We start from the raw sequence: 26,491 nt of genomic DNA, 5'->3' as shown, positions 1-26,491 counted from the left end.
CAAAAATAGATAAACGCTGAATGACAAGCTGAAACTCTCCACCGCATTTTGAATAAAACGAACCAAAACATACTGTATATCGAACGTAAACCCAAGGGAAAAAAACTTGTGAAACGGGTTTATTAATAAAAAAAAAAAAAAAAATTAGATTGAAATTAATGCTGCACGATAGTTTTACTTATAATAAGTCTCTTGCGATTCGCCAGAAACCGAAAGCTGATCGGAAACTACCCAATCGTTCGAGCCTGGACATGCCAGTTTACAGGCCTCTTCCGTGACGAATCGATTGTCATTGCCTTTACATCCGCCGTAAATGAACCGCGTGCATTTCCCCGTCGTGGCGTCGTAAAAGAACATCGGCAAGGCTTCCCGACAATGCCCAACGACTTTCGGTTGCAAACACAAAGGCAAACTGCTCGTTTGAACTGATTCAAACACAAACAGAAGATGCATCAGTGAATGACCAAAGACACGCAATGACACGAACTTTTACCGATGGGTTCAGGACCACACGCTGTATCGCATTCGTCCAGCGAGTTGAACAGGTTAGCCGTTCTACCGCAGCCTTCGTACACGTAACTCTGGCATTGGCCAACAGTCGAATTGAAAGTCCACGACGGAACGAAAGCCAAACAACTCGCACTGCCCGGTTGAACAGGAGGCAAGTTGCATTTCTCTCGTTTCGTCAGCTGGACGGCTTTCTCTGTCAACGTCAAAATCACGAAAAAGAGAAAATTCAAGTGAATGTCACCATCAGTCATCAAACGTTGTGATTGTCAACACACCTGGAGCAGTAGCGGTGGCACTAATGGTGGTCGAATCGGCTAAATGCGGTAGCGTGAGCGGTGCTTGCTCTAACCGATTGCACTTGAAATCGCATTGGTGGTACGATTGGAAGTTGTTTGCATTGCCACCGCAACCTGAATACACGAAAGACGTGCATTTCCCAGTTTGCGTGTCGAAAAAGAAGCTCAAAATCGAGGCGTGACAATTGCCAACGGCTTTCGGTTGCAAGCACGGAGCTGTCGGGTCGCTTTCGTTGATCAATTTCTGCAATCCTGTATACGATTTCACGATTTCAGGGTAGAACGTGTTGGCCTTTATCCAAATTGCGATTAAAGTTTAAAAGCGTCCTATACCTTGTTTGTTGCATCTAGCCAGACAGGCGAATTCATTTCGGAATAAATTGCCAGTGCTCCAGCAGCCCTCCCAGAAGAATTTCTTGCAAACGCCCGTTTTTGTGTCGTAATACCATCGCGGAATGAATCCGCTGCAACGTCGTTGGTACGGCGATTGGCTGATGGGAGGCAGCACACAAACATTGACGCTGTTCTGAACGATGTCGTTGTCATGGCTATCAATGTGATTGACGACGTCTTCGTCATTGTCAAGAAGATTCTCTTCCGACGACTCTGATGGCCCTACAGCAGTTACGCAATGAGGTGGAAATGTTTTAAAATTTTTAATGGTATTTTTTACTTACGTGGATTAGCCCAAACAGCTGAAATGATGCAGAAAAAGAAAATCCATTGAACTGATGTCTGCCACATGATAAACTTTCATGGAGTTTGAATAAGGAACAACACTCGATCAGGAATAGCAGCACTTGTATAATGTACTAATCGTTTGCTTTGTTTGACTCTTCTGTGGCTGTTGATGGTTCCACTCGACTGGGCCACCGACCACTTTCTGAAGTTCTTCCTACTGAAAATACCGTTGTTTGAAAATGAAAACAAGTTTCTTCCTCACGGCGGCGGAGTGGTCCATTTTCTCTTCCTCTCCAGTCACCGCGGAACTGTTTAAATGTTGTCACGAAGAAAAAACAATTCAAACAAGTTCTACTCTTTCCCTTTTTTTTAAAAAAAGGGGTAGTTAACTGCTGGTTTGCTACGATAAGCCAATCATCTTATGATAGACTCTACATATTTCGTGGTGCTGACAGTTCATTTTATGTAAAAACTATGTAAAAACAAATGAACCGCGACCCTTTGGTGGATAAGAAAAGAAAAGGTGTTTGTTCACGTACTTCCTCTACCTGGGAGATCCAAAGTAAGGGTGACAACCAACAGAATGAAATACACGTGCAGAGGAAAAATTCGCACCCTTCCCCTCTTGGAAGATTTGAGAAAAAAGAAAATCCCATTTGAGAGGAAGGGCTAGAACGACCCACCATTAGCAGAAGTGGCAGCCAAAAGCTTTGCTCACTTGTTCAGTAGTGTGCACTGTGGTGTGTAGGAATGACAAGCAAATTCAAGGGTGCGTTACAGGAACTGTCTTTTACCTAAAACAATGTGTTGATTGATTGAACAAGTCAAAATGTGTTACGAAATTTGGGATCGATGGACGCATCATTTTTTTAGCCTACCTGCCATTTCCATCGACATATACTTGAAGTGAATTGAATCTTTAGACAACGTTCTTGCAGACCAATCAGGTCGTGGCTCAGACAGTGCGTCTTAAAACTATGCGATTTTTGTTAGTCTCTACATTCGGTGAATAAAGAATACATCTAATCATTATTTCAAATTGAAGTTCTGACTAGGTCTCACGTTGATAACACAAGGTTTCCTTGGTAACTTTTCCTAACATTCCTAGCATTCATCGTTATGCATCCGCTCTACATTATTGGCAGTTGTGCGACATTATTTGAATAGCATTGTATTTCCTGACAGATGTCAACTGTGACCTGTACATGTCCCATACATCATCTGCTAAAAAGAATGACCAGTTCCAATGTCGTGTTGTTGCATAGCTGCAGCTCTTGGACAGTTGACGTACGCCAACTCCGAGCGATCAAACTGAGTGAAGACATTATCTGTTACTTGGTTGGCCACTGGACGTCATTCAATTGAACATTTAAACAAAAAGCACTTGAAATATGCTAGCCAATCTTGGCGTCGTTTGGGCAGAGGCTACTATACTCTAACTAAAACTATAAAAGCCAGGTGATCTAATAACATGGTCATCAGATCTGAGATAACATTATTTGAACATATAGGTTGTCGATCCATGCGGATCGTGAATTTCAATATCCAGGATGTTGATTTCAGTTTTCTTAATGATTATATTAGGGGCCGGGATGTGCGAGTTACCCAGCCACAACTACGGATTTAATGGCGCTCGTTTAACGTTTGTCGTCTTTCACGTAAGTTAAGCCAAAGTCTGCGATACTATTACGTATTATAACGTTAATTTTTAATTGTTTGGACTTTTGCGCAAACGTTGAAGAACCCTCCTTTCTCGACGCTGATTTTTCGTCCCGATGGAAACTACTCGTTCACAGGAACCGGCCCATTATGGCAAACGTGGATGGCCAAGAAACTCAATTTTTCGTGAGTTGTTTGATAACTAATTTTCTTAGGCACCAATACCAATTAGAAATAGTGCACAGTAAAATAAAATCAGAAACCTTTAAAGCTAACATTGCCTGTCTTCAACGGGAAACACCAACAGCATTAATTACATGATGCTCAATCAAAGCACCATCCATCAAAGCGGAATGTCAGATTTCGATTTGGCTTTTCAGCTGGTGTCTAACAAAGTAAGGTAGCCTCTTTCCTTTTCCAACTGCATACGTAAAAACTGGTTTAATTGTACCTGTATCACGTGCGTGAGCGGGAGGTGGACGTCTATTCCAACGGCGTTGTAGCCACTCCGGAACGGAAACAGAAAGTGGATTTAACTTATTTTATTTGGACGGAACCGTACTCGATGGTCGTACCTCAACCAGAAGAGCAATCGCGAATCTTTGCATTCATTTATCCTTATCAACCAATGGTGAATTATACCTTTTCTTGATGGTTGATTTCTAGTTATTACCTAATGGATTAACAACATCGCGTTCACTTGTGTTCCGGTTTTTGTACTTTTTGTTTCCAGGTATGGCTACTGATTTTCATCACGATGATTGCGGTGGTGCTCTTGATGAGTTCACTTTCAGTCATACACTTAAACGTTACTGACAATGGTACACCTGCTATACCACGACATCGAAAAACTGCGTTTGATTACGCAATTGACTACACGATGCACATGTTGAGTTTGATAACCAATCAAGGCAAGCGCTAGCTCTTTCTTTTTTTCTTATTTTCTTATTGATTTATGGCTTTATTCTTTTATTTGCATAATATAAGGAGCTTATATTGCTGGCGCACGTTTCATGTCCTTACGGGTTCTTCTGGGAGTGTGGGTGTTGATGGCCACTGTTTTGGTCAACGTTTACTCCGGTACGGTCATCTCGTACCTGACGGTGCCCCGAACAAAACCGCCCATCAACACATTCGAAGATTTGGCTGCCAATCGAGACGTTGGCATCATTCTGCGTACTGAAGCAATCATCACGCAATACATCTTGGTAACTAACGATTGAAAATCAAAGTAGTAAATGTAATTCGTTAATAAATTGAACTGGCAGGAAGCCAAAACAGGGGCGCTGAAGACAATAGGCGATCAAGCCCGTCGTCATGCGGATCGTTTCTGGACGGACCAGGAGAAACTTAGTCGTCGTTTAGCAACTGGACGTTATGCTTATCCTTGGGTAAGGAGTTGACTTTGTCTGGTGTTTGGTTATAAATGATGCGCTTAGCCTTGATAATTCGACAGATTCAAACATTTTGCCAATTCTTCATCGTCAACCAATTCAAAAAGGATGGCGCTTGTCGTTTTCGAATGACCGATCCTTTACCCTTTCAGTCTGCCTTTTTCTCGTTGGCTCTCCAGAAGGACAGCAAGTTTACGCCAGCATTTAACAAAGCGTACGTTTTCAGCATCTTTCTTTCATTTGGAATGCAGGAAACTGCTTATGCATCATTTCTTGATAGTTTGATGGAACTCTGGGAAAGCGGACTATTTCCTTACTGGGTGCGTAACGTTTCACCGCAGGCTCCGGAATGTTTCGCTAAAACTAAACCACGGACGATATCGGCCAGAAAAATGCCCATTCGTTTAGCGGATTTAATCGGAGCTTTTTTTATTTTCGGTATCGGTTTCGGATTGGCAATCTTTGCCATTTTCATCGAGCAAATTGTTTCACGCGCAAGCCGGCGGATGGCAACGGCTAGCAAATGCTGACCGGTCTCGTTTCAAACTTAGCTTAGACTGTTATAACCGCCTTTCTCATCGAACTGTGTCCGTTAGTTAATACATGATTACCCAATGTATTGAGCAAATGAAAAGATTAAATGTGTCAATCGATGAATGCCACAACTTCAGACACGAGATGACTGACACAATCCAATATAGGCCCTATATTTGACGTATGTAGACTACAAATGGTGACCTTTCCTTATGTATACTATGTTGTAACATTCATCATTCATGCGGACTGTAATACTGGCAGTGGTCGATGCATCAACAGAAATCAAACATTCAACAGTATAGGTACGGGCATGTCGCTTGTTTTGGAAAATGTAATCCGACAACTCGCGTAGCCAAACAAATATGTGAAGCTTTTACATCACAAACACAGCAGCTAAAAACAAAGTTGTGAGGTAGTCAACAGATGGCCGCGCAACATTTTTCTCTTTTGAAATTTCAAAGAAAGCAGGGTAATAAAAAATAAGAAAGTCTTTACCCTCAGTCCCATCTTGTTTTCTTTGGAAAGCGTCAGAGGCTTATTCTCTATAAAACGTAATTCTGTTTCGGTTAAGGTACTTGATTTAAATACAAGCTGTAATATAGTTATTTAAAACCTTCTTCGAATTAGAGGAGGGTCGAATTAGTTGTCTGAAAGTATTGCGAAAATATGAAGCCAAAAAACATGAATCGGATAATCAGAATAGTTTTATTTCAATTACTGCACAACTTTAGTTGTTGTGACATTTGGTGGCGGTTTTCATCGTTTATTTTCGCGCAGAAACGAGACTTAATTAAGCGTGAAGTTAAATACAAGTTTTTACCTTAGAATTCTTGATGGAGAATTAATCTTTGTTCGGACGTGAGTCTCACATTATTATTTTCCCCATTCTCGCCATTTCCGTACCTTCACGGACTCTTGACTGTTTTCACACTCGGCGATAGCTTGACTTGTACGCATTTAAGGTATTCAGTGAGGCGAAGTACAAGCTCTGCATTTCCGGCATCTTCAGTCGTTTCTCACTGTCTGTGAGAGCTTTTGATCTCGTAAATCCGGAACTACCAAGATGAAACGTGTTTCTCTTTCAACACCTGCCTTCGCCAGAGTCCTATGCGTGGAATTCCCGTTTCTCAGGTTCACCCAGGGTCACCCTCTATTGTTACATCCCATTTAATCCCTTTGCAAACATCTCGTGAGATTTGCATCGTCAAATGACACCTGAACAGCAACAAAACTGCCGATCCCGTTTTAATTCAATTTGAAATGTTTTTCCTAGTCCACTGATAACCAGCCAGTAGACAAGAAAAGAACAAAACACAATAAATGACACAACGAAAAGAGTTGTGTTAGAGAGCAATCAGTTTAATGAAACCCGGAAACATGTTTATGATGTCAAAATGATTTGCTTGTCATGTTACTGTCAGCAAAACATGAACTGAGTTACCTCCTAAAAATAAATTATGCATCGGGGCAGCACATGAATGCGTGTCGCCAGGTCCTAACTATACATTCAAACGCGTTAAATGAAAACGTGATTGTATAAGAGTCCGCATTGCTGCGTTAAAGATTAAAACTCTCGTGTGCCACCTGTCCCGTAAACAATCAACCAGACAAACTGAAATGGAGTTTATACGTAGCCGTAATATTACGCCTTCCCATATGTTTATCATTCAAATCGAAATGTTGGACCTTCACCTATAAAACTCGCGGAATATAATTGTCTAACGGAACACTGATACGAGCCTCTTGTTCTATACGAGCGTTGGATACTGTGCTGGGACGACGGAACAAGACTGGGTCACATAACATGTACCGGAGGAAGCTGATCCGTGAAAAATATCGGAAACTATACACGGGCAAACTGGCAGTTGGCGTGGTACGCGCAAGTTTCACGTCGAAACGATTCTGAGAAAAAGGCGTGTCACACCGGAGGTCCCGTCAAATTTCCCATCCTTTTCCGTCTTGCATACACGCAAACCGTTAGGAAAAGGAATGCCAACAAGAAGATGAGATCAAAAAGCCAAGTATTTTTTGCATTTTCCACCTATACCTGCGTGAATGTCAAACGCCAAAGATTAACGACGTCCCATTGCACGAATACCAAACAAAATCGCTAAACATGGGAGTGAAAACAAGGCAGAAAGAAATATGTGTAATGAGCTGACATAATAACGGACGAAAAATAATTGAACGTCTAATGCTCAAACGTGGAATAAGAATACACTCGCTGAGATGATTCCAGCCGGGTTATTATTATTTTCCCCCTCGATGAGTTAAAAATGCAATTTCAATTTGTTTGGTTTTGCACAGGCAACGGACCGGATCTAACAAAAGTATAGCGAGATGTACAAATAACGTTATATACTACTCGTTACCCTTTTTGTTTGCTTCCATTGATAATATACTCCACCAGTTGGAATGATATCAACCTTGAAGCCCACCTTCGCACAGCGGGAGCAACACTTTGCAGAGAAGCAAAAAATAAGTCCCCCCCCCCTTTTTTCCTCTTCTTCCATCACTCATCCTCCGGAGCGTGATTCTCACGTCCTTCACGGTGATGCCATCCTTAAAAAATTTTGTTTGCCAGTGGATACACAACAATTGAAGAAGCAATCTTCTGTTTTAGCCGTTGGCTGTGGCACAAAATGCACTTTCGCCCTCGTAACTTATAAATTTATGGAGCCGGACGGCGCCATCTTTTTTTTTTATTATTATTTAAATGACAAACAATAAATTACTTCGTTCCCCGATCGTGAAACCTTTTTATTGCACGTCTTGTGATTTCAAATAATTTCACGGTTAGCTAGTTGACATGAAGCTAATTCACAAATCATATGGGGTAATGGCAACTATATAGAAACAGATGTTTGATGGGTCGTGAAAGTGTTGTTAACGTGTCCCTTTTGGTCGTAGCCTTGTCGTCGCACTTTCGACCAAAATGAATTTTCACGAACGTCATCTGTTGTTTCTTTTTTTTTCTTGTTCCAAAACTGTGGTAATACCGTTGTCCGTATATATAGCAAGAAAGACGACGACTTCTTCTTCTTTAACGAGAGATGGTACATCCCTCGTGTTCAAAAAAATATATATAATCGAGTCACGTCTCGTCGAACCAGTCGAGAAAGTACCGCTGGCTGCTCTTTTATGATGATTTTTAATATTTCTTGCTTTAAAGGGCCACACAGTGCAACGTTCTGGTGACCCAATATGCCAAGAACGACTTCTAGAAAACTATACGATAAATGAATTCACAATTCAATTGGTAAAATTTGGGTTTCAGTTCATACATGTCGTCGTCTTATTCAGAACATTATTGAGGTGATGTGAAACAAGGATGACGACAAAGTCCGTTATGACTTCATGATTGCCATTTTTTTGGACAGGGGAGTGTCCGCACATTTTCTATAACGTCGTTAACGGTTACACCGTCAATTTTTGAAAAACAGAACTCTGATGCTGCATTGAAAAAGTATGTAACAATAGACTTTGGGGTGTTGTCAATAACATTCTTTTTCTCCCATGTGCGTCTAATAACTTCTTTATTTTTATAAAACGTTGTTTCTTTTTTTCCTTCTTCCATGTTTCATCCGAAACCGTTAAAGATCCTACTACCCTAGAGCTTGGCTGATATTTTTTTCGTTATATCGGCAATTATATACACAGTTACAAGACGTCACGTGGGGATGCCTATCTTTTGTTGAGCTCATCTCCTCCTGCGGGTTTTTTCTTTCTTTGTGCTGTATAACAATTAGCAAAGATCCGATAAGAGGCTCGTGTTAGCGGATATAGCGATCGTTAAAACAAAAAAAGAAAATGAAAAATGCGATTTATTATTAGTTTTTTAAACATTAAAAAAGAGGAACACATTTCTTATTTGTTCAAAATGGTCGCAATATCGTTATACGGTTGCATGCATTCGCTGCTACAATGAAGGGCTTTCACCACTGAGACAAAGATAGCGGATCTTGTGTTTTCTTGTCCCGCTGTTGCGTGACAAGACATGAGACTGTAACAGCTCGCCTCGTCCTAACAAACCACTACTTTTCTACTGGCCTAAAAGCTGACTCTTTCACGTTGTCGTGCGTACACGTAAATCGCGGTATTTCGTGAAACGGCCGTTGCAATAGAAAGAACTTGGCATTGCCATCGACAGAAAGCGGCCGAGGATGTTTAACGATTACCGGAGAGTTACAACTCTTTTGTCTCGACACTCTTCGCAGTGATTGATGAAAAGGGAACACGTTTGGCAACCCAAAAATACTTCGTCCATCACGCACGACTTTCACCTGTCAGCTGTCATTTTAAAACAAAAAAAACGCGTAAGGCACGCGGATTGATGGACGCTATCATCGAATATTCACCATGCACTCGTCCTAGTTTCCCGCAATATTCGCCTATATTTAAATGGCCAACCAACTTTTGTTTTGTTTTTTCAACATATTTATTGCGACCGAGATTGGATCTAGGTGGGATTTAAAACAAAATGGCGCTTCTCGATGCTTCCACCTTAGTTCAATGTATCTAGCCTACATTTACAGCAGGTAAGTAGGATAGAATATAAATGACTATGGCTAAATAAATGGGCATGACAGATGGCCGTGACACTCCTATATCCACTCGGTCCTCGTAGAGTGGTCTAACGGTATACACCATCACAACGCTTGGCCATCAACTCGATATTGCATTATCATAAAAAACGATTGCGGAATGTGTGGCCATAACAAGTTGGACTGGACGGTGGTCGTCTGCGCGTATCTATAGGCAGCCGTCGTTGACTATAATCATCACGTTGACTAGAGTGAAATGACCTTAGGCTATCCACTATTTTGATAACAACCATAGTCAAGAGTATATATGGATCCGATTCGCCGCATTTTGAACTGGACGTATTCACCAAACGTTCACCCAAAAAAACGGAGTCATAATTCTTGTGATACATTTTTGAAATCTAATTTTTTTTTGTTTTTTGTTTATTCTTGTTCCAGTTTGTTATCTTCCGGTCTATTTGAACGGATAGGAAAAAAGAATTGTCCCATTTATCCGGAACTTGTAACAACTATCCAGAAATTGTTTTTCTAATTTAATGCGTATTGTTCGCCATCCGATTTTGGGCGGAAATCAATAGCCAGCAAGTGTCGGAAATCGAGTCGAGTTTCTCGTCCAATTTTCACGTCTAGGATTCAAATTGAACACAAATTACTAGCCATTTATTTGAATGGAGAAAGTACGGCCCAACAAATCTTGTCACTTATACTCTCCCTTTATCTACTTCAAAACTGGATCGCCATTCAAAAGCTCTTTGATCCTTAATATTTGTTTCTCCAGCAACAAAATGTTTTTCTTGCTCCACCTTCTGAAATTTCTTATAGACATTCGTTATTGCCCTTGAGTTTTCTCAATTTTTTGAGTTTCCCCCCTCTTTCCAAAAAGCTGAATGGCTTTTGCATTTCTTACCGCGCCTCTTTGCGCCCACCTAAGGACTACACGTGCTTCAATTCAATCAGTTTAGTGAGCGACGAGTACGCGAATCAGTGGGGTCGTTACACCTGCGACCGGTGTAAAGGCCAATGTGGAGAGAAAGTTCTTTTGAATCGCGTAGATCAAATTCGAAACAATGAAAAGCTTTGAATCGGAATCAATTGTTTATTTGTCCACCTTTGCCAGCGTCGTTTCTCTAAAAATAATTGAGAGAAAAAGATTCATCGGAATGGTTGTTTTCTCCTTTTATTTCTTCCTCTTGTCTGAGAATGGACTGCCGGAACAGCCGAAAGGAATTGCGCTGGAAGCCAAAATATGCAAAGGCCTCAAGCATATCGTTATGCAGTTTGAAAGTACGCGGTTCACGGCCACCCCAACTTCTATTTCTCTAACATATTTCTTTTCCATATTGCGAGACCTCACTTATTGTGCTGGATGTGGTGCTCCTAGACATATTGTGTTTTGTGTCTTGGCTCCGCCTACAGCTGCAATTCAGTCTTTCGTCATAGGAAAAATGTATAGCTCTCGTGAAACTTGAGCTCAGTAGTTGCACTTGATGCCGGCTGACTGGATCAACGAGATTTCGAGTGTGTCCCTCTTCATCACCAGTGCTGACAAAAGAAAGAGACAGGCTTCTCACGAAAAAAAAAACAGCAGGTGAATATTATCCGACTGGAAAAGAGGAACGAAACTCGAAAGACCGCGACGTTTTTATCCCGCTCGCTTCCGCCCCGCACGAACACCATCTTAGCATTTATCGGGACCGTTAAAGATCGTGCGTACGGCGTCAGCGTTTCAAGCCTTTGGCCAGAAACTCCCCGACTCTCGTTGGAATATTACAGCCAATACGGTAAGTCATTATGCGTTTTCTTTGCTTTGTTTATTACTTGCGTTTCACGAGCTTATCAGTTCCATCAACGTTGCTCTTCACCATTACCATCAATTTCAGTTTTTAGTCTGCTTTGCTAATGGTGACCAGTTAGACTGCGTCTAACGTTTCGTATTCAAATTTCATCGGTATGCGCAATTTTCACGGTCGCCGTATTTCGAGATCTTTCACGTCGGCAGCGAACAAACGCACGTAACTGCTCGTCTTCCATTTATCTTTCCCTTTCTACGCGAAACGTCTTTCACGCCATGTATAGAAACTGAAAAGCCAAACGTCGACGTCATTGATTTTTACAGCGTGTGTATGCCGTCGTCCTAACTGTACACGGCCCGTCATTCGATGGGGCATAGAGACGGGAAAAGGGAAAACATTTGTTGAATGTAAAACATGATGTCTAGAATTGTCGGCGTGATTTGTTGGAGCGCGAAAGGTAAAGAAAGAAAAGCTGTCGGTTGTTTAGAAAACGAGTCCAACGGACGGTGACGCGAGAATTGGCGGCCAAATGAAAGGGAACTGCAAGAAGAAAAAGAAAATCAAAGCAGAGCAATCACGTCAACCGCGTGCCGCTCATCCTCACACGTACGAAGAGCCCGTTGCTCGTGTTAAAGCTGACAATAACACACGACTGGGTAGGCAACATCCATACACGAGACGTTCTAGACACGAACGAAAGAGGTGACCGTGAAATAGCTAAGTGCTACAATTTGAATCGAATAACGATGTAACGGCACGTCGAAATTGAGCGTAGCTCTCATGTTAAGAATAACGTTGAACAACCGGGAACTGCTTCAACATTTAATCGTTTGATTGACGTCTAGGATAGATGTTTGTTGATATTTGATTCCGAGTTGACGTACTCTGACTAGTTTTGCTGCTGGCAGTTCACTTTCGTATTTATCTCGTCTGCCTTGAGCTATTAGTCGAACGATTTGACGTGCCTCAGCTAAAAAAAAATGCTCTGCCGGGTCAGCACGACAATTGTCGTTATCTTTTTTGTTTTTTTCTGGAGATAATAACGGCCGTTCGAAAAGATGTTTAACCTTTAGATTGTTGAAGCCATTATACGCAGTGAAAGATTTCCTGCAATTCTCTGCTCACCGAGATCACGGCTCTCTATGTCGTCGAGTCTTTCAACGGTATCTCTCTGTGCTGATAGAACTGCCGCTTTTCCCACAATGATTTCATTGTCGGCGAGTCTTTCTCATTGTTTCAACGAATGCGCGTCGCCTTAAAAGACTGGGACGCCTTCTCGAATCCATCGGACGGACGGAAGAATAGAATCTTGGGCAAAACAACGACATCTGTATATTAAGAATGGCTGTACAATCTCGTCAACCGTCATGATCCGTATCGAGTAAGAACGCATATCGTACAATCGCAATGGCCGAGTTATGTGGTTTTGTCTGTCAGATGGTTTCGTCTCTTTCTTTTTTTTTATTTGTCCTCTCTTCTTCGTTCTTGACGTCGTGGCGGAAGCACGCCAGAATACCGGATGGACGCTAATGACTCGTGTGTTCCTGTTCTATACGTAACAGTCTGATTCCCTCACTGACATCGGCCCACCACAGCAACGTAAGAGACACGACAGAGAAAATCATGGGAAAACAAAGTTGATGCGCAAAATGGGAACAAAGTTAAATTGACTCTCTTTCAAGGTGTGCCGTCGTTTACTATATCCCCATTACAAAGCGTTGCGCGCTATTTGCTGTTTGCATTTCATATTAGGTTTAAGAGTTTCATTATGCCTATGTTTTTAGAGAGCATCACGTGAACGTGTCAGTTGCGGTGTTTCCTCCTCTTTCCGGTTTCAATGTATGTTTGCCCTGAATAAATAGCGATAGGTGCACGATTGCCACGTCGGATGACTTATGCCCTTGTTCGTGATCGTCGCTGACTATGGCACGAACTGTGCTGGCCTGCCCATTATTTACGACTTCCGGACCAATAAGTGGTGCGTGCGCATTTTATTTTTAAATTCCCATACTAGTAGCACGATCCACAAAAGAAGACTATCGAATTTGGAGAACGCAATTATTCACGGTCCACTAGCATACCCGAGTTTCTGAAGGTATATACACAGTGAGGTGAACGAGGAGAAAAATCAAGAACAATATCTGTGCCTCACATCAACCACTCGGAATATTCACGGTCCAGTGGAAATAGAATTAACTGATCGGGCTTCATCCTATAAAGGGGTTCGATAAGCCCGCGGTGAATCTCCCTATTTGATTATGGCCTTCAGGCTCAGAGCTTACAGATTGCTTTATGCCTTTATAGTTTACCGTATAGCCTACGTGTTTCAAAATGAATTTTTATCAAAGTAAAAGAAATGAAGAGGCAGGTTATAACGGTATTTGCTGGTATCAGTTGATGCCTGGCGGTGCGGCCATTTGAAGTCGTGCAAAGGGCTAAGAAAGGCGTTGATCCACGGGGAGCCGCATCCCATTGCCGCCAGCAGCTCAAGTGTCCATATTCAAAAATTACGTTGTTTTCGAACTCACCTCGAGATATCGTTCATCAGCACGCATTGCTCGCATGTTTTTCAAACAAGAACAAAGTTTCCTATAGCACATCCACAAACGGGGTTGATGATGATGTAACGATGGGAGAGTCAGGAAAAGTTAAAGGTCAAACTCATTTATAATACACGAGTCTTTTCTTTTTTAAAAATTCATCTCTGTCTGTCGTCTAACGGATCTTTTCTTCTACTTCCATATAGTCCTATCGTCGCTTTATCCACGCGCGCTCTTTATTAGCCGGACTGATGATGTGTGTATAGTACAGGAGAAAACGGAGAGAAAATTACGCCTTTCTCTCCCAATACTTTCTGTTTGCGGACATCAAAATGTTCTCCGACATATTTCGACCGGAACCTCATAGATCCATACACCGTCTTAATCCTTATATAGAACGACACGCATGGTCGCTCTTTAGCTCTACATGTCACGTCGAGTGTACACAATGCTGGACAAAATATCACGCCAACATCTCCCCATAGTCCGTATGAATAGGGGGCCTATATATAAAGCTGTCTTCATTACAGTGATGTATAGAGTGAGATGCTCTGCGGCTGGCCGAATAGCTGTTGGTATAAATCAGCTTTCTCGTTCGAGCGGAAACAGATGAAGAGGCTTCAAACGAGAACAAACCCAATAACTTTATAAAGAAAAAACAACACAAGTCTAAACAGACACATTAGGGAGGATTAAAGGAGAGCAAATGCGATTCGTTAAAGTTAATGTTCCGATTCCCAACTTCGTTGACGATGGGAACCGATTAGAAACCAAATCCAAGAATGATATCCTAGGCATAAAACGCTATCAAAAGTACATCTTATTTCTCTTTCCGCTTTTCCCTGTTTTCATCGGTTTTCATCGGTTTTCATATGCACAGTCAAAAGAACAATGGACGTTTTCTATTTTTGCCACTTTTTCTTTTCTTTACCTCATTTTCTCCAATTAGAAACACAAGAAAATTCAGCAGAAAATAATATGGCTGATGGCCATAGTCCACGATTTCATTGTTTTTTCTCGAAGAAAAGGATCTCACAATTCACAAGCTCTTCTTCCTTCCATTTTTCTCTCGCTTTCTTTAGTTTTCTCTGTTGTTGCGCGCTTTACGTCCAGCACGCACCCATCCGAGAAGAAGGAAAACAAAAGGAAGGGGAGAAACTGATGGACTAGATCGACGAAACCTGACCCACCTGCAGTGAACACTGTTACAATGTTAGTCATTTGAACACTTCGTCAATAGACGCCCCGCCGTGAAAAAATATTTCGCGGTCTGGTTGCGCACCAACAGGATAACAGCCTCTTCCCTCATCCATTTCCCTCTTTCCCTACCTGAGAATCTATACGTGAAAGGGTCTATGGCGTGTACACAACAAACGCGTCCAGTAGGGAGCAAAACAGTTGCAGGAAACGGTCGGCTTTCATCTTCTTTTTTCACGTCGTAAAAACGGCCGATATCCTCTTTTTGTGTGTGTGTGTGTGTGTTTTCCGCGCGCGCGTGGACAATAGTTTGCAACTGAGATGGGCGGCATCGTTGGGCCGACTCCTTTAAAGAAGAGAAACCGCCCAGCTGCTACTTCTATGTACGGTATCTACAATATACGCTACTACAGACACACTCTACTGTGCTGCTGTGTGTCTGTTGTGGCGGGTGTATCTATAAAAGTGGAAAGCCGCTGACTGGCCATTTCAGTCTCTCGTCTTCCGTCTCCTGAGCCGCACTGGCTCTTATTCCACAGTTTCAACTTTCAATCCTCATGTCGTATAGAGCAAACAAGTGGTCAAGTGTTTGTTGACGTGAGCTATTCTCTATTCAGTTTCCTACTTTTCGTAATTTGCCGGCAGTAAGAGTGTAGAGTTTATAATAACGCGGGAAGTGTCGAGCGGGGAAATAAAAAATCAAGAAAAGAAGAAGAAAGGTTGCGCTAATCGAGAAGCAATCAGCAATCAAGACAAGGAGGTTGTTGTCATTCTGTTGGAGGAGGCGGAATCGAAGCGCATCCGCCTCACGCATAGTGGTAGGTAAAGGAACAACTGAAACAGTTACGTCTTTAACGGGACACATCTCAAGACGAATCATTCAATTAAGAAAGGAAAAGAAAAAAACGAAAGCTCAACAGAAAAGAATAGTGTTAAATAACTGACTTTGCTCAACTGCCGTTTTGTTACTATATATAGTCTATTTTATCGCCCGTACGCCGTACCTTTCTCTAATTGAAAATAGATTGCGACTGCCAATTGTAATTTAGGGTGCGTGACGAGAGTCAACTATTTCTTAATTGTGATTCATTCTAGAAAACTTGCGGGATGAGGCATATTTACCCAATCGAAAGTTAAAGGGGCCCACCAGATTTCCGTTTTCAAACATCATTTCTATGGTTAATAGTTTTTCAGCGGTGTGTTACGCGTCATACACACCGCAAGCGTTTTGTTATAGCGCTATACAATGGGCCACCGTGTCCCCATCCGCATTTTTACTTTCAATTGACGGCCGCTGAATTTTCATTCCCGGAACATGTCCAGATTTTATTGGTTCACTAAAAAAGCGAGCCGTTATGTAGAAGCATTTGAGGCAAAGGACCTTTATCCTTTTCTTCTTGATTTTTGACGTTGCTCGTTCTTATACGCAGCGTTCCGCATTCGTTTTTTTGTTTTGTTACAAGCTGTGAATGCGATGATTACACATTGATGCTGCTGCAGCGTTTGTTGCTTCACCATCTGTCCCAGAGTCCTTTAACGAAGACCGCAGTTCCGGCTGGGTCCGATTATTGAATAGTTAGTCTACAATATTTGGACTGTTATGATGGTTTGTTTCATTTTTTAATTGATTTTTGTTGTTGTAATAAATAACGAAGGGAGTTATACTTGTGTTTTGATATTGGGACATCCAACCAACACCCAGCTGGTTTTTTAAGAGCTTATTGAGGGTGAATTGTTACGGCTGCAATAATTCTATGACCGTGGCTTGTGGTTATCAACAACAAAGAAATGATGTTGTCATTTTTAATTTTTCTCGATTTTTCTCCCCTTTTCTTTATGGGGTTTGTGTGTTTTCAGAGTCTGCATGGAAATGGTGTCGCGTTCCACATCTCAATTACGGGTGATAGGAAACAGAGGAGACACATCGGAAACCGGACCGAGATTATCAAGATCGACGTTAGTCACCGCAACGAGACGAATTAAGATGTTGGTGGTTGCGCAAACCGCGTTCCTCCTGGTCACTGGCGCCGGGCTGCAGATGGTCTCTTCGGCTCCCACTCCTGCAAACAGCGACGGTATAACAATATTTATAAAATGAGTAGATTTAAGAAGGGATTCTAACATTCCCAATTTCTACAAAATACCAAGTGGCAAGTAATAAGAAAATTAAATAGCTTTCATCGCTCAACTTCAGTTACGGTTCTGCATTTTTAAAAACGTCAGCCCCTTTTAGCTACGGTCCACAAAGAAGAAGAGATCCTTCGTCACGCTTATCTTAATTTCATTTTTTATATCAAATTCTTAATATTTCATTTATTATGATGTTGAATTTCATGTTATGCTGTGTTGACCGTTTGATTGATTGGATCCTATTCACTTCTAGTGGCCACCGTTGCTGGACAGGCTAATGACAGTAGCCTATTAAAGGAGGACAAATTAATGGACGCTGTAAGAGAGGAAGGAAACAAAAGCGCAGCGATTCATCTCAGCCATGAATGGTGGAGAAAAGGAGAAGTAGAAGAACCGCCTGATATCCGTTCTCGCAACGATCGCCAGTATTTCACCAACTCCAAGACATCGCCTGGACTGTACACGATCAACAAAAACGACGTCCACCATGCAGTCACGCCATCTGACGCACCCCAGGCTTTACCTTCTTCACAACCTTCGGTAATGGCGAGGACGAGTCCAACGAAGATCGTCAAAGAGGAAGATCTGGAGAACATGATTTTCAATATCGTCATTCAAAAAGAGCGGGCAGAAAAATCGGCGTTCATTGCGCCCGATGTCAATTGGCTGAGAGATTTGGTGCCCAAGGTGGTCGACGTTGCCGACAAACCTGAGACGCTCATCAAAGAAACAATAGTCAACGCCATCGACGGCGAAAATGCCGCCCAAGTCGAACAAATCAAAGATCGGCGATTATTGGTCAACGTCGTCAAGTCGGAAATCGGATCGGAGGTCGAGGTGCCTGACATCCTCGCTCGACTCAGCAATCTAATGAAGACGGGCGGCCCGGCCGTCGAATCCATCCTGCTTGAAAGCAGAGACATTGACGAGCCAGAGAATTCCATTTACGTCATCAACATCATCATTTTCAACGTCGTCGTTTTAGAAGCGCCCGTCGAGAAGCCCGTCTTCGTCAAAGACAAGGTCAGCAACATAGAACAAGACATTACCGAAGATTCTTATCTCGTAGCTCTCAGAGAATCGCAACAGAATCGATTCGGTTCTCCTGCGATCGGTCGCCATAAAAATCCAGCACCCGAAGTCGCGTTAGAAGATAATCAAGCGAGGACTCCAGACTCTGCCATCGCAGAAGATTCCTACCTCGTAGCTCTCAGAGAGTCGCAGAAGAATCGCAATAAAGGCTCATCTCCATCCCTCGATCATCATCACCACCATCACGAAGAGAAACATCCTCACGCCAAACCAGAAAAGGTATCAGACCAGCAGCAGCAATTCAACGGGCATTACCTGACCGAAGTACCGACGTATGCGTACGCATCGACGGCCAGACCTTTGATGGCCATGGAGAAAGACTATTTACGTCGATTTACCATCAAACCGACCCAGCCGTCGGTGGCGGTCGAACACGACCAACCGATGGAAGAACAAGAACAAGCGATGGAAGAACAAGACCAAGCGGCCGATGAAGTGGAGCAATCGGCGGACGAGCCAGGACTGTTGATCGACGTGCAAGAACAACATTTGCCTACATTACTAGTCGACCCGAATGCCAGCATCGAGTTCGTTAATTTACCAACGGGGCCCTACTTTACTAATCCGAGTGTTGACGTCACGCAGATTGTCAGCACGGAACCGTCATCGATTGAGAAGCCGCCCGAGATCGAGGCCGTTGTTGTCGATGTTGCACAGACGGCCGGCATCAATAAAATACGAGTGACTACTAAGAAACCGGTAGCCAAGAAGCCGCTGTTAGTCAGAGTGCCCGAAGCTGTGGGTGTCATGACTAATAAGGCTACAAACATCATGCGAAACCGAATCAGGACAGTCGGTTTATTCGGCATTCCCATGATGGTGGGACTGGCCAGCACGGTCAACTCGTGGTTGCCGACTGTGACGGCGTTGGGCCGCCGCAGAAGGAAGCGCTCAATCACGCAGGAGGACGAGTGGCAAGACAATCATCGCCACCCTAGCCGGGCTATCGAAGTCGCTCAAGTGCTGGCCCGCTTGATGGGCAAACGTTACACGGACGCGAGCACAGAATCCCACCCACAGTTTGTTGACAACCGCGAAGATCGAGATCAACAATTGTCCTCAGCATCGACGATGAATTCGAATAATGAGGCGAGGGCTAACCGGCGACGAACGTGGTTCCCGTTTCGACGGACGGGCAACACTCGCGTGAATTCAGATCGTCGTACGAGCGCCAGACGATCGGCATTTGCAAGGAAAATGAAAGAAATAAAATCCAATACTCGAAAATACATGACGCCCTTGTTCTACACGACGTTTTTCGCGAACGAAGATTCACCCGACGTGACGGAACATGGCGAATCCATAACGAGCAAATTGCAAAATGTCGATGACGTCGCAGAACCACAACAGGTCACAGAGGACGTTATGGAACACCCGGAAAATGGTGTACAACATCAAGAGGCCATAGAAAACGTCATGGAACGTGCCGAAGTCGTGCCAGATCGGGAAGTCTTACAAGACGATGCGGAGAGCACTAATCCATTGAATACTTCAGTTGCCGGTCCTCCAGTCGACTACGACAACTACCAACCGGAAGAAGTGGAAATGGCCGAAAAAATGGATGAAAAGCCGGAAGAAGAGCCATCGCAAATGTTTCCGGTCCTCAATCCACCTTCCGGCTTTGATTTCGACATAGTGTCCAACTTCGTCAGAGCCATGATGATGAACAACGAAGAGTACGACGACAATCCGCCGGAAACGAGGGAAGAAGTCTTCTGGGTTAAAGAGGCTACCATCGTCAACACGACTCAGACGGTCAGCAGCAAGCCGCCGAAATTCAGCGGTTCCAGCATGTTGCTTTTGAAACCGGGCAAAGGGCCAACTCGATTGACATCCAGCGGAATAAATGGCAGCCCAGTCAGCGTCTTCTCCGCCGATCCGCTAATGCCCAGCTACGTAAACAACGAGAACGTGACCAACAGTCCAATCACTTACGTGTCCATCAAATCACCGACCAAAGTGACTTGGCTTGGAATCGGTCCGCCCGATGCTATAACGTCCAGCACGCAGTCGTCATCGTCAGCAGAAAACGATCCAACTGGAGAAATCAACGACGACATCCCCCTTGATTTACCACCCAGCAAAGTCGTTGGAGCCCCGCTCCAATTTTACGACGAAGAAACGGACAACTACGTCTCGAAAGAAGTGCCCAGCGTTCCAGGTCCTCCGACCGTTTCGTACTACACCGAACGAACGCCAAGTACCGATCGGACACCTAGCATTGATGTTACATCAGAGCAATCTTCAGTGATAAAAATACAAGAGATATCCAAACCAGCCCGGCCAGTATCAACTGATCTTCGTCCAGGTCTTTCTTCGTTGCTGCTCACCATCGCCAGTTTCAATCGGCCCAGACTTCCGCCACCCGTTGAAGTGTCCAACAACGTTTCCAGCGTCGAGTACACCAAAGGACAAGGATTCGCAACGCAACCGCAAAGCGACGACACGACCGACAAATACACTCACGGTCACGGGATCGTATCGAAGCCGGACGATGCATCGAAATACACTCACGGTCACGGCATTATCGTAACGAATGCGCCACCGTATGACTTTAATTCGTTGGCCGGGGAATCTTCGCTCGTGGCCAGCTCGATCGATAACCACAACGCCCTGTCCAATTTAGTCAAAGGGACTGGCAACAACGAAAATGGCGAACCAACATCACCTACCCTGTTGGGTGAGACTAGCATCCAGTTCGTCGGAATGTACGGCGGTACGTCGGTGGACAGCACCGTCGGCCCGTTCGCAGCGACGGGCATCTCGGATAGCGCGGAATTAGACTCGACGTTGGATGATTTGATCACGCAATTGCAAGCCAACATGACGACCGGCTTAGTGTCGACAGACCGACCGTTGGGAGGAATTCATTTCACGAACACATCCACCGACATCGTCATCATCAACCCGTTCGTGACGCCCAGTTCCGTCTTCCCACAATTGCAGGTGGAAGCCGTCGAAGCTGAGGATGGCGACACGTTCGGTTCAATTGACGATACGATCGTCGTCGACGCCCAGGAAGGGGATCAACCAGACTCGGTGCCCAATGTTTCCAGTTTGGCCAATCTCTTCTTTACGTCATCCGGAAGCAGCGGCAGCTCTTCCGGTGGCTCTTCCAGTTCGTCGGGTGTCAGCAGCGGAGGTGGTGGCGTCTCTGGTGATTCCGTTTCCTCTTCCACCACCAATCCAATCGCTTTGTTCTACACTTTCGGATTGGCCGCTGTAGGCATTTTGGCCTTGACGTTGCCATTATGGGTTCCGTTTGTAGTCGCCAGGATGAAACGTCGGACGTATGCGCCGTCGAAGACCTATCCAGCCAGCAAGAAGAAGCCAACACACGGCTATTCATCGCCCCCACCGAAGAAGACGTACGCAGAGCCGCCTCCCAATCATTACAAAGACCTGGATGAAGAAGACATATACGGCAATGAACATTACCTCGATCAACATCAACTGGGCAGTGTTTTATCGCAACCTCAATATCAGAGCACGACCATTGAAGATTTATACCGTACCAGTGTTGGTGATGTCCTCAGCAGCAATTCGGACGACCACTACATCTTTCGTGATTCGATAGCGCTCAATCCGGAGGACGACATGTTCCATAATCCGGGACCTCTTAGCTCTGAGGCCATCTACGGATCGCCGGCCCGTATCTACTTGAAAGCAAAGCGTAAACGTTTCAGTAGATTCAAGCGATCCAACAAGCGATAAAGTTTACGTGGAAAGAACAAATGACGTGTAAATAAGTTTGTTGACGTGACGATCCTCGTCTCAGTCTCCTTCTACTATGCCGCTGATTGTAATTATAAGCATATAAACAATAGCTTTAATCCATCAATTCTAACTCTATCTCCAGTGTGAACCGAAGGCTTATGGTATTTTCGTCGAGTGTTTGATTTTTAATTGTTCCTCAAACGAACATTAAACATGGACACGTTGCGTGTTCAGAAAGGACAAGTCAAAGCCTTTTCCTTCTTCTAAAATTCATTCTGAATGGAAAATGGAACACTATAGATTTTCGCCACACATCACCAGGTGATTCAATTCAATAATCATATTGTTATTGATTGACTCATTTTCATTCGAATTACAGTTTTCTCCAAATCAGTCACGTCGAATGATGCTGTTCAGTTGACGGTTCCCTTCGTAAAACATCACTTGCGTCATGCTCATTTTCAGTGGACGTTGAATTTTTATATCCATCATCGTCTGTAGACTACACTAATATTGGTAGAAATCACGAGGAATGTCATCTTTGTGCTCTTACTGCTTACATCATGCGCGTAGAAGGTGCGTGAATTTCATGTTACAATGTTTGATTATTTTGACATTATTTATTGTTGAAACTGCAGGTTCGAAATGATCGAGATGATACTCAACACCATACGCGAAAAAATGTCGACTGTACAAATGACATTTTACGATTTGTGTTTGTTGCTTTGCTCCGTTCTCGTCATCACCATATTCCAAAGAGAAAACAAAATGTGGCATGAGAAATTCGAAGACCTATTAAGGGTTTGGCAACTGCAATCCCTGTGGTATTTGTTAAAAGAAGAAGCCATACTTTAACAACGTGCATTGAGTTACCAAACATAAAGAAGCTGCTCAGGTATTACCACTGAAACTGTGCAGAGGTCCGCGGACAAAACAATTTTTACATTTCTCATTTGTCAATCGTCAACAAATTTCTGGAAATTGCTTTCGCTGTTCGTCGTTAATATTTAAAATTGTTATTTTTAATTGTTGATTCGTTTAAAAGTTTGACTCGTGTTTTGTTTTTCCACCGGCATGGCCTTCGTTTATTTTTATACCGAAAAAATGGTTGCTTGTTCTAAAGTTTATATATAGCTCCTACTCGTGTATTTAATTCCATTGTATCATAATTGTTATTCTTATTCTCGTTATGTTTGGGTTTTATTTCGCTCTTGGTTTTCCGTTTCATTTGTTGCTATACGTCATCGAATTCATATATAACCATGTATTGTTTCGTATAAGCATTTCACCACATATAACAGTCAGACCGATATAATATCAACTTGTTATAAATATTTGTTATCAAAATCTGTCTAACATAAATACAGATGAATGTCGCAGAATTATGGGCAGTATCCTAATATCCCTAACTTTCAGCTAGAAACTTTTAATTAGCGTAGAAAGATGCGTCTGAATTAGACAAATTTACCCATACAGTTTATGGGGGTGCCAATGATGTCTTGGGTTAGTAAATCGACTTTGAAATTATTAACTTACGGTATCTTCCCTAAGCGTTTGCCGGGGTAACACCCACCTACCCCAAGCAAACTTCCCCCCTTTTCTCTTGAGGCAGAGAGGTATCACCCACGCAGAATCCCCTCGCTTTGCTATTTGAAATTTTCCAAAGCAATTAAAAAAAGTTAAAGCTCTTTGCTAAAGCTATTTGCTAAAACTATCCCTATTTTCTTGCGCTATTTCCCTGTGCTATTCCGCCAAGCCATGCTGCCCTCTAGCGGTGGATGAAACCAATGGCCGTAGAGATTGCACAGATCAGGTGTCTCCTGTTTAATCTAGACACTAGCGCCACCTAAATTACTAAAAAGAATAGAAATCAGACCAGAGCAGAGTCATGAAACCCTGGTTGGTTCACGCTGAGAGGAATCTCTATATCACGTTTCGTTGGTCTTTGTTAGGGATCGGCCCCGACCCTAATCGGGGTGCATTTTGCTAATCGGGTTTCGAAATTCGGGGCTCGGGGTGAACATTTTTGAACCCCGATCTCAATCGGGGTTGTATCGGGGTGCCTAATCGGGAATGCAACCCCGATTGCAAGCAATAGATCGACGTAAAAACATAATCGATCGAGTCGAAATCTATTATTATTGATGAAAATTGGGGAGTTCGCCCTGGTTGCCCCGATAAACCCGACCTAATTTCATAGTTTGAATTCAGGCGTCATTTTTGCAAATGGTGTCGGGGCAAGTGGGTTAACCTCGATTTTTGCCCTGCCCTGCCCCGGCTGACGAAGCACCACCCCGATTTAGCCCCGATTAAATTTTTCCGGGGCGGGGTGGTTAACCTGATTTTGGCTAATCGGGGCCGATCGCTAGTCTTAGTGTCTAAAATTTCGACGGTTTTGGGGCGGGGCACAGTGGTGGAAACTCGAATCAGAGTCATCTATCGAGAGAAACTGAGTTATTCAACGGCCATTGTCAGTGTTTCTTTTCGAACTTCAATTTTTTTCATGCTATAATAAAGGAGAAATCAAACAGTCAAGATTACTCTGAAATCATTGCTCAAAATCCTAATAACTTTCAATTACCTTAGTTTTGGTGGGGTCGTATGCACCTAGTTGGAATAAGACCACCTTAAGGCCTTGGTGATCATACCAGGGAGAGACATTTATCTACCATGTACATTTCTACCATTTTCCACCCGTGAGAACGCCTCTTGGGGGTGTGTTGTTTCACTCCACGCAGAAACTCATTTGTAGCAAGATGATGCTAGATGCCACTCCTACCAGGCGGAAAATCACTCGTACGCCCCGACCCAAAATCCTCGTCATTTTGTATACTAGGGGCCCTCACTCCGTTCAGGAAGTTCCCGATAGGGTACGGCCTGGTCGCCAATTCGCCATAATATCTCGGAAAACGTTTGCTCTTCCGGCAAAACAGACTCCGTATACATGTCCTATGAGGCGTGCGCTAATCATCAACGCCTTCATCCCGCCTTCCCACTTTTGTTAAAATCGGCCAAAAATGACATCTCATGAATTTCTCCAAAAATCAAACGGCACAATCGAAATTGAACGCTGATTTCGATTTAGTCATTGGTTTTCTCTTTAGACTAGCCGTTAAAAAAATTAACGAAAACAGTTCTGTTAGCGCACCAACTTCATTTATGGTTTTTAACATGTAAATGAAAAACTATAAGACCAATAAAAAAATAAACCTGATTTCCGTGATTTTCATTCAATTCTAAATCTAAATCATGTATTTTAAGCGAAATTTAAAATTTGGCCAAAAATGAAAAAGTGGGAAGGGTATATAGCCTTCCACTTTTGTCAAAATCTACCAAAAACGACATCTCTTGAAATTCTCCAAAAATCACACGGAATAATCGAAATTGAACGCTGATTTCGATTTAGTTATTGGTTTTCTCGTTAAACCAGCCGTTTCAAAAATTAACGAAACAGTGCTGTTAGCGCAACAACTTAATTTAGGGTTTTTAAGGATTAAATCAAAAACTATAAGACCAATAGGAAAATAAACCTGATTTTCGTGATTTTCATTCAATTTTGATTCGAATTCATATATTTTAAGCAAAATTTGAAATTTGGCCAAAAATGAAAAAGTGGGAAGGGTATAGCCTTCCCAATTTTGTCAAAATCTACCAAAAACGACATCTCTTGAAATTCTCCAAAAATCACACGGAATAATCGAAATTGAACGCTGATTTCGATTTAGTTATTGGTTTTCTCGTTAAACCAGCCGTTTCAAAAATTAACGAAACAGTGCTGTTAGCGCAACAACTTAATTTAGGGTTTTTAAGGATTAAATCAAAAACTATAAGACCAATAGGAAAATAAACCTGATTTTCGTGATTTTCATTCAATTTTGATTCGAATTCATGTATTTTAAGCAAAATTTGAAATTTGGCCAAAAATGAAAAAGTGGGAAGGGTTTAGCCTTCCCACTTTTGTCAAAATCTACCAAAAACGACATCTCTTGAAATTCTCCAAAAATCACACGGAATAATCGAAATTGAACGCTGATTTCGATTTAGTAATTGGTTTTCTCGTTAAACCAGCCGTTTCAAAAATTAACGAAACAGTGCTGTTAGCGCAACAACTTAATTTAGGGTTTTTAAGGATTAAATCAAAAACTATAAGACCAATAGGAAAATAAACCTGATTTTCGTGATTTTCATTCAATTTTGATTCGAATTCATGTATTTTAAGCAAAATTTGAAATTTGGAAAAAATGAAAAAGTGGGAAGGGTATAGCCTTCCCACTTTTGTCAAAATCTACCAAAAACGACATCTCTTGAAATTCTCCAAAAATCACACGGAATAATCGAAATTGAACGCTGATTTCGATTTAGTAATTGGTTTTCTCGTTAAACCAGCCGTTTCAAAAATTA

The 26,491-nt window shown here is 42.7% G+C and overlaps 3 protein-coding genes across 9 annotated transcripts; 2 read left to right on the top strand and 1 right to left on the bottom strand.

The window, feature by feature from the left end:
* Nucleotides 1–105: 105 nt before the first annotated feature.
* On the bottom strand, nucleotides 106–1,626 carry LOC123470166 (actinia tenebrosa protease inhibitors-like). Its single transcript, XM_045170027.1, has 5 exons — nucleotides 1,484–1,626; nucleotides 1,140–1,421; nucleotides 786–1,058; nucleotides 494–703; nucleotides 106–425 (listed from the first exon to the last, which is right to left on the bottom strand). Exons 1-5 carry the CDS (start codon nucleotides 1,548–1,550, stop codon nucleotides 175–177), a joined length of 1,083 nt encoding a protein of 360 aa, XP_045025962.1. The 5' UTR covers nucleotides 1,551–1,626; the 3' UTR covers nucleotides 106–174.
* A 409-nt stretch (nucleotides 1,627–2,035) lies between these two features.
* Nucleotides 2,036–5,197, top strand: LOC116915407 (glutamate receptor ionotropic, delta-1). 3 transcript variants are annotated; one of them, XM_045170025.1, is made up of 11 exons: nucleotides 2,036–2,572; nucleotides 2,673–2,945; nucleotides 3,072–3,145; nucleotides 3,229–3,332; nucleotides 3,454–3,541; nucleotides 3,619–3,777; nucleotides 3,880–4,057; nucleotides 4,134–4,354; nucleotides 4,415–4,537; nucleotides 4,603–4,754; nucleotides 4,821–5,197. In XM_045170025.1, the coding sequence occupies exons 3-11, from the start codon at nucleotides 3,080–3,082 to the stop codon at nucleotides 5,068–5,070; spliced, it is 1,341 nt and encodes a 446-aa protein (XP_045025960.1). In that variant the 5' UTR covers nucleotides 2,036–2,572; nucleotides 2,673–2,945; nucleotides 3,072–3,079; the 3' UTR covers nucleotides 5,071–5,197. The 3 variants fall into 3 exon arrangements, with proteins under 3 accessions (XP_045025960.1, XP_032776416.2, XP_045025961.1); XM_032920525.2 differs by having other exon boundaries at nucleotides 2,036–2,945; XM_045170026.1 differs by lacking the exons at nucleotides 2,036–2,572; nucleotides 2,673–2,945; nucleotides 3,072–3,145 and having other exon boundaries at nucleotides 3,418–3,541.
* Nucleotides 5,198–11,078: 5,881 nt separating this feature from the next.
* Nucleotides 11,079–23,472, top strand: LOC116915344. 5 transcript variants are annotated; one of them, XM_045170020.1, is made up of 6 exons: nucleotides 15,463–15,969; nucleotides 17,009–17,226; nucleotides 17,535–22,175; nucleotides 22,233–22,411; nucleotides 22,470–22,666; nucleotides 22,729–23,472. In XM_045170020.1, the coding sequence occupies exons 2-3, from the start codon at nucleotides 17,016–17,018 to the stop codon at nucleotides 22,085–22,087; spliced, it is 4,764 nt and encodes a 1,587-aa protein (XP_045025955.1). In that variant the 5' UTR covers nucleotides 15,463–15,969; nucleotides 17,009–17,015; the 3' UTR covers nucleotides 22,088–22,175; nucleotides 22,233–22,411; nucleotides 22,470–22,666; nucleotides 22,729–23,472. The 5 variants fall into 5 exon arrangements, with proteins under 5 accessions (XP_045025952.1, XP_045025955.1, XP_032776330.2 ...); XM_045170017.1 differs by lacking the exon at nucleotides 15,463–15,969 and adding an exon at nucleotides 11,079–11,402 and having other exon boundaries at nucleotides 17,535–22,411; XM_032920439.2 differs by having other exon boundaries at nucleotides 17,535–22,411.
* The last annotated feature ends 3,019 nt before the right edge of the window (nucleotides 23,473–26,491 follow it).

The sequence above is a fragment of the Daphnia magna genome, linkage group LG2, assembly GCF_020631705.1.
Source record: "Daphnia magna isolate NIES linkage group LG2, ASM2063170v1.1, whole genome shotgun sequence".
NCBI classification, from domain to species: domain Eukaryota; kingdom Metazoa; phylum Arthropoda; class Branchiopoda; order Diplostraca; family Daphniidae; genus Daphnia; species Daphnia magna.
This window is presented reverse-complemented; position numbering and strand designations above follow the sequence as displayed.